We start from the raw sequence: 8,025 nt of genomic DNA, 5'->3' as shown, positions 1-8,025 counted from the left end.
GTGTTTAAAGAATCTTAAATTGTAATGCATGTTCAGAACAAAAAAAAGATGGGGTCAAATCTTACTGAAAAAAAAGATAGCTAAAAAGAACATAATAATCACCAACGCTATTACATCCACGTAGATAACTAAACTTTCCTTTTCTCCTTTGATGACAGTTTTGTTCTTGGCTACTGTAAATAGTGTTTAGATAGTTTAAGAAATTTATAAGTGTTGGTTTGCTATAAAAATATATTTTGTTTTGTTAACTTTTTTAAAGTTTTTCTGTTCCTAAGTTGTACTGTATAGACAAAATATTTTAAAAGCTCTTTATTAATTTATTACCTGTAATTTTGTATAAAAAAATTTTAAAGTTACTTACTTTCTGTTGTTTTCTCTTTGTCTCCGGAGCATTCAGGCATTTCATCGCATATGCTGACAAGTACAGGCGACCTTTTATAGTAGAGTGTCGAAGCGTTGCAGCGCAAAACGTCTTCCAACGAAACTTTACTGACCACAAGATCATTGTACGTATTCCATTGTCCGTTAGGCGCTTTGCAATGGGCGTAGTAATGGCCTGGCAATGGTACGTGAACAACCACAGCATACAGCTCATACACCTCTGCATTCATATCAGCTCCAAAATCTAATACCTCATCAAAACGCACTCTGTTCATTACATTGTCGAAGCTCGGCAGCTTTAAAGTGATCACCGGAGGCAGTTGATCGATGATGAATTGTTCCTTGCACACTCTTAGCTTCCCGCACTCATCGCAGGTGCGCTCAACAATATTTCCTAACATCATGCTAAAAAGGAGGAGGTCGACATCGTCAGCAGTCTTGTCTGCCACGACTCTCAAAAACTGGTCCGCTTCCGAATGCCACTCGTTTCCGCAACGCGTGCACGTGTACGAGTAGTGGTTCTCACAGCAGAATATTTCTTTCAGGATGTTTTGCTCTGTTGGGACCTCTTTGTTAACCACGTGCGTCAACAGCTCGTCCGTGTCGTTGTAAAAACCGTACTGCATCGAGCTATCCCTCATCATATACTTAATCAGGTTGTCTACGGTCAAAGAACTTCCTTTTCCCTTCAATTGGCCCCGTTCTAAAACATCAACATACCCTTTCATCACGCAGTTCAAACAGGAAGAAGCTAAGAAGCCATCGCAGCAGTTTGGCGCGCTTTTCAGACGGTTGAGCAGGGCTGGAGTGTGGTTGAAGACCTGGAGAAGGGAGTTGCCGAAGCAAGTGGAAAACGTGTTGTCCAAAGCCGGGAGACTTTCGCTTCCGGCAAAAACTGCAGGCCACTCAGTGTTTAATGTGCTTGAGTTCATTGTATTAGTAATAATTTTCTGTTGGATAAAATTTATTTGTAAATTATCAAGCCTTAGTTTATATATATATTTTTTGTTTTTTAACAGTTTCTAGATATCTTAGTAGTACAAAAAAGACAAACGTAGGGTCAGCTATTGATTTAACGACTATACAAAAACAAAATATATCTCTGTTAACTGTGCTCAATAAGTTTTGCAACTAAGAATTTAAATTCTAGTTGAACGATTGTGTTTTCTGATATTTGCTTTAGTGTTCCTGAATTCCAAATAAACTTTATAGAAATAAATAAAGATTTCATCTCCAAGATAAACTGAATAAATATTTTACAAACAACAAAAATTTAGTGATGGATTGTATTGTGTGTATTAAATTACTATCAATTGTTAATAAGTATTCTTTATAATACACAGTTTTTTTTGACAGATATCATGTAGTATGTGTACTAAATTCTAAATTTTTACACTTTAGAACTACTTTAATTTGTTTGCATATGTTTTTTAATAAGCTGCATGAAAATGGGTTTTAACATTTTCAAAAAATACCAAGTCTAGATTTACTTGTTTTTTTCGTGTAAATTAGAATTTAATATGAGATATGGGTTGAAAACAAAATGTTATATAAATAAGATTGCACAATGATCTAATTTAAGAACTGTAAAGTGGTTTGGTAGTGCCGAAAGGCTTATATTTATTTAAGACATTTCTTCTAACTTATTATTAGTTTCTTACAAAGTTTTAATTTATTAAACCATTTAGGGTGCTAATAAAGACTTTAGCCTGTTTTTACCTTTTTCTGAAGTACGCGTTTTAAATACGCATTTCCAGTTCTTAGTACACAATGTGACTTGGTACGTTTCTGCAAGTCTGCAGAGGCGTATACCTATGAGCGAAAAAACTTTTAATTCAGCTTGAAAAGACTCTGCCTTCTTAGCTTTTAGTATTAATACTTAATTATGCACTCCTAGGAGATAATTTCGACATATTTGTATCCTTTAGCATTTTTAGTGTTGTAAAACTTAAACGAATTAAATACATCTAAATTGTATACATTTAGCCCGTTAAAGCTTTATTTTGTTAAAAAGCTGCATTGCAAAATTGATTCTAATGGAAGCTGTAGCTTCAAAATCAAAATCAAATAATTTTATATATCAAAAATTTTCGTAATTTAATGTTGTTTCTATTGACTACTTTATCTGTTTGATTTTCTAAACTAAAAAATAAAAGTCATAGGGGGTGTGGAGCAAAATAAATTTCCTTGTATACAATTATCACCCATACTTCAACATTCTATTTTTGAAGTTTTAACATAAATGCATATTTTAATTTTAAATTCAATAACATTAGAGATAGTGCAAATTGCTGTGTTGGTGTTCCCGCTAGGACGTTATCACGCGTCTTTCAGATGCTTTGATTTTTGCAGATTCGTAACTTTTTTGAGCTAGCTACGTCCCTGGTATGCACTATAAGTAAAGTACATATAATGATGACCATATCAATATAAATTTCTTATATACATTTTATTTACCTAACAAGCTCAAAAAACTGTATAAGTTATTTAACATAAAAATAGATTAATTGGTTATGTATATTAGATATAAAAAGCATAAAACATACTATGAAAACATTTTATTAAAATTACTTATTTTAAAAGTTATAAACAATGTAAAAGTATTAAATTAAGGTGTATCTATTTTAGGGTTGATTGTAGCTAACAAAAGAATAATTACTATATATTAAGTAACCTTAAAAATGAATTAATAAGTATGTCTAAAATTTTTGTATTTATAGGTTAGAATGCAATTTAAGATAACCATGTTGTACTTAATTACTTTCTGAATGAACTGCTTCAGGAACACAATTATACAATTTCATATACTCAAAACACATGGAATATGATTAACTTGAATATTCAGCATTCATATTTTAAGTTAGGGTTGTTAGAATTTTTGAACATAAGAATTCTGAACATCGAATAAATAATTGTCTGTTTAAATTTTGTAAATTTTGGCGATTTTTTTAGACAATTTAGCAACTGTGGTTGTAACCAGTAGAAATAGAGTTAAAACTTTATAGTTAAAAAGTTTATACTGTATATTCACAATACCCTATAAAGTTGATAAAAAAGTAATATAAACATATTTTATTTATTTTAAGTTTTTTTTGAAAAATAAGTATTTTTAGTTACATTATGTTTGCGAAAGTCTTCGAACATAAGTAAATTACCACTTGTGTAACCTCAATTTTTGAACCAGTATATCAATTCAATTTTGTTAAATTTATCAGTGATAGCATTAACGAGTTGAAATCTAACCAGCTATGATTTACTTTTAAATAGTGATCTATCAGATTTAGCGCTTTTTTTTAATTTGACAGATCTTATTTAAAAAAAAGTTTAAACCAGTACTTGCTTTTAAAACTAGATTAAGATCCAATATATTAAAACAGAGACGGAGCTAACTATGTTGTTTATGTTTTTATTTTAAAGCTGGCCTATTTAATTTGTATCCAAGAAGAGTTCCGAAGATTATCCAGCTTCATAATTAATTTGAATATTAGTATTTTGGTGCTTTTAACGTTTAAAAAGTAACGGAAACAATTTTTAACATTACCCCTACCTAACCAATTTATTCAAACTTTTTGAATATTTGGTTATAGTTAAATAAATTTCCTTAACTTTTCAGAATAGTATTTACATAGCATCTAATTGCTATCATTTTAATTTTTAAAACTTTATCAACCATAAAATTTTTATAGTGACATTTGAAAATAAAAAGAAAAATCTAATTAAAAATAAATGAAGACCGTTTTATTTTATATCTAATACATACTAACTTATAACTATATTTATACTTACTTTTAAGATTTGACAGATCTTATTTGTAATAAATAAACCAGTTCTTGTTTTTAAAACTAGATTCAGATCAAATATATTAAAAAAAAGAGACGGAGCAAGTTATGTTGGGTCTGTTTATACTTTGAAATTAGCCTATTTCGTTTGTGTTCAAACAGAGTTACAAAGATTATTAAGTTACAAGTTTTATTTGGATTTTAGTATTTTGAAGCTTTCAACATTTAAAAGTTTTTATTTCTATATGCTTACTGGAAAAATTTAGTTTGATTTTGAATATTTGGTTATATTCAACTAAATTTCATTAACTTTTCTGAAAAAGATTTACATAGATAATCTTTTTAGATAATCTAGTTACATAGATAAAATATAGTAATAAAATAAATTTAAACTGCTAAAGTCATATTAGACACATTGAAGTAAGAAACGTTTAAAAATGTATTAAGCAAACTAAAATAAGCTTTTTAAGAACATTTTTAATTAACACAATTTTAAACATTGGTTAAAAAGCATACTTCGATGATATAATCTAGTACTATATGTAAACTTGAACTTATTTGAATTAAACCAAAAAAAAGCATTTGTTTTTTTTTTATTTTAAGAGTAATACCTTTAAAACTTTAATCATTGCAACTTACTTGTACTTTGAAACTAGATAAAAATAGTAACTGTGCTGCTAAAAGTTTTGCTTTTGTGTGGACAGATAAATTTGCTCTATTTAAGCTATAATCTATTTTATGACCATAATTAACCGTTTTGAATTTTCTTTCAAAGATGAACAAACTAATGGTTTGTTATGTTATGTATAACAGGTTTGTGACGGATATCAAATTTATTTTAATATTTACTTGTTTTAACGTTTTGTAGAACTAACAGCTACCTTAAAAAACCTGACAAAAGTATACTTAGTACTCAAGTGTATACACTAATCACAAACGTGTACTTATGCATACTTTATTGTACGGTTGTGTACACACTGCTGTATACTTGTGTGTCCATTTCAAGAGGTTTTTAAACAGTTTCATTAAAATCACAATATTTTCTATTAATAACTTTGAGTACATATTGAACTTTACTTATACTGTGTCAGATAAATAATTCAAGCAATATTGAAATAAATGCTTTATAAGCTTTATAAGCAATTAGTTTAATCTAGAACGTTCCTATACTTCCTAGAGTCTATAACCGATGTTGTGCTGAAAAACTTTTATAGTTTGAATCTAAAATATGACAGCATACCAAATGTTTTATTGTCAAAATATTTTTATTGCATAGTTTGTTTAAAGGTTTACGATTAAGGTGTAAGGTTTTGGTTATTTTTAAAATAACTAACAAGTCAAAAGTATTTTTTTTTAAATATTTTAGTTACTATTCAAAGTTTACAGATTAGTTTATCTTTCACAAGCTGATCTGTAAAAGAGTTAGAGAGTCAACTAAAAATCAGTTCAGGTCATTTTGGATAAATAACTATTTTACTTCTGATAAAAAGTTAAAAGCTTTACACATAGTTATGTTTAATTGTAAAAAAAAACCGTTGAGTATGTTATAAGCTAGTATCTATGCTAGTAGCACATTATATGCTACAATCTAGTTAAAACCAAACTTTTTTTTTTTAAATAATGTTATTATAGTTTATTAGTAACGTAAAAAAAGTATTTGTAAAATTGATTCACAATGCTTTGTAGCTATTGTTCTGTATAAAAGCTGCCACATAAAAGCTTTTTTTCAATAAAACCTTTTTGAAAGGAGTCAATTAAAAAAAAATACATAAAATTTTCAAGTAAGTTACTAAAAACATTCTACAACTAGTTCATTTTACTTTTTGTTTATCATATTTTTTATTGTATGTTTAACAAAAAAAGTATTATAAAAAATAAGAATAATTGTTGAATACGATTATTATTAATTTAAAAACATGAAAAAGCTAATAAATACAAAACGTAAACAGTTTAAATGCGCAGCAGTTCAAAAAAGCACTAAAATGTTTCACACTCAATTACTTAAAAAACACCATAAAAAGAGTCACAGAAGCGGAAAATCCCCTCATTCCGTTTTGGTCTCCACAACGGGGCATATCTTCTGCATGAACCTGGTCGCGTGCTCGTTCACATCGTAGAAGAACTTAGGCACGTACTTGCCGTTCCTCCAGAAAAAGAAGAAGTAGACGGGGAATCCCGAGACCAATATGGCCGCTCCTATCATGGCGTTGTCGAAATCGTATAAGAACTGGGCCACTACCAGCAAGTAGCAGATGGCGGCGAACAACGCGGACATCACAGTAGGGAACTTCACCGGTCGCTCAATGTCGGGCTTGGTGAACCTCCACAAGACGGTGCCGGTGACCGCGATGGCCACGGTGAGCCAGTAGATGAACGAATAATAATTGATCAACTGACCAATATTATTCCACCCCGTGTACATGAGCGTCATCAAGCACAGCAGCAGCAAAGAGGGTATCGGGGTGAGGTGGTCGGGACTGACCATGGAGAAGTAGGTCGGGAACTGCTTCTCCCGCGCCACCGTGAAGTACATCCGCGAGGTGACGCTGAAGATCACGTTCACCGTCCCGAACGTGGCCAGGAACACCAAGATGGACATGAGCACCGTGTACTCGGGCCCCAGCGTCTTCTTGACGAAGGTGATGGCCACCGCGTTCGACTCCGTCATCTCCTCCGACGTCAGCACCGTCAGGTAGGCCACGTTGACCATGACGTAGATGACGGTGATGACGGGCAGCGAGATGTAGATGGCGCGCGGCAGGTTCTTCCTCGGCTTCTTTATTTCCTCGTTCATGAAGTTCAGGCTGTCCCACCCGACGTACGAGTAGACGCCGCCGTAGACGCCCAGAATGACGCTCTTGAAGGAGTACTCGTTGCCCGCCACGCCCGCGTCAACTTTCCAGGGGTCCTCCAGCGCGCCGCCTTCGAACCCCTTTTCGACGTACTTCTTCAGGCCCAGGACAATGATGAAGGTCATGGCGACTATCTTCGACCAGGACAGGTACTTGTTGATGCTGTTGGCCAGCTCGATGCACATCGAGTTCATGGCGACGATGGCCAGTAAGATGGCCACCGCGATCAGGTTGACGGCGGTCTGCGGCGGCTCGCAGTCGAGGAACCACGGCTTGAGCAGGTACTCGCCGGACACTTTGGAGATGAGCGCGCACAGCACCGGCTCGATGATCAGCACGGAGATCCAGCCGCGCACGAAGCCCAGGCACGGGCCGAACATGCGCTTGACGTAGGCGTAGTTGCCGCCCGACTCGGGTATGGTCATGCCGAGCTCGACGTAGCACAGCGCGCCCACCATGCTGATCAGCCCGCTCGCCACCCACACTATGAGGGCCGCGGCCGCGCTGCCCACCGACTTTTGCACTTGCGAGGGGCTGAGGAATATGCCGCTGCCCACGATGCCGCCCACCATCATGGAAATGCCGGAGGCGAGGCCGAACCGCTGCTTCAGCTCCACTTTCGAGGTCGGGTTGCTTTGGACCGAAGTTTCGGTTGGATTTTCCGTCATTGTGTTTTTAATAAAAAAATTCTGTTTTATTGAAAAATTTGGTGGTTGTTGTAATTATTCGTGATCAGCGGCTTCATGGTATCAGTTATCAATTAAAACAAGTTTTTAAAGAGTTGAAAGATCGTAGTGATGTATTATAAGCATATTTTAGTTAGACATTTTGCAAAAGTCAATTTGATAAATGGTATCTTATAGTGAAGCTCTTTAAAATATCCGATTAAGAAAATTAAAAGGTGTTATCTCATTTTACTTTTGTAACTAATTGTTTAATAAGCAAAATAAAGATAGCCCTAATAAAAACCTTCACAGTTTTAAAGTTTTAATTTAAGTTTAGTTCAAAAATAT

General features: G+C 33.6%; 1 protein-coding gene and 1 pseudogene across 1 annotated transcript; both read right to left on the bottom strand.

The window, feature by feature from the left end:
- Positions 1-353: 353 nt before the first annotated feature.
- On the bottom strand, positions 354-1,313 carry LOC145832227 (uncharacterized). Its single transcript, XM_082939547.1, has one exon. The coding sequence runs from the start codon at positions 1,311-1,313 to the stop codon at positions 354-356; it is 960 nt and encodes a 319-aa protein (XP_082795673.1).
- A 4,891-nt stretch (positions 1,314-6,204) lies between these two features.
- Positions 6,205-7,680, bottom strand: LOC145832226 (Y+L amino acid transporter 2 pseudogene; annotated as a pseudogene).
- Between the last annotated feature and the right edge of the window lie 345 nt (positions 7,681-8,025).

Source organism: Thalia democratica, chromosome 3 (assembly GCF_965202585.1).
Source record: "Thalia democratica chromosome 3, ktThaDemo2.hap1.1, whole genome shotgun sequence".
Lineage (NCBI taxonomy): Eukaryota > Metazoa > Chordata > Thaliacea > Salpida > Salpidae > Thalia > Thalia democratica.
Note: the sequence above shows the minus strand (reverse complement) of the source record. Positions and strands in the feature narration are given on the sequence as shown.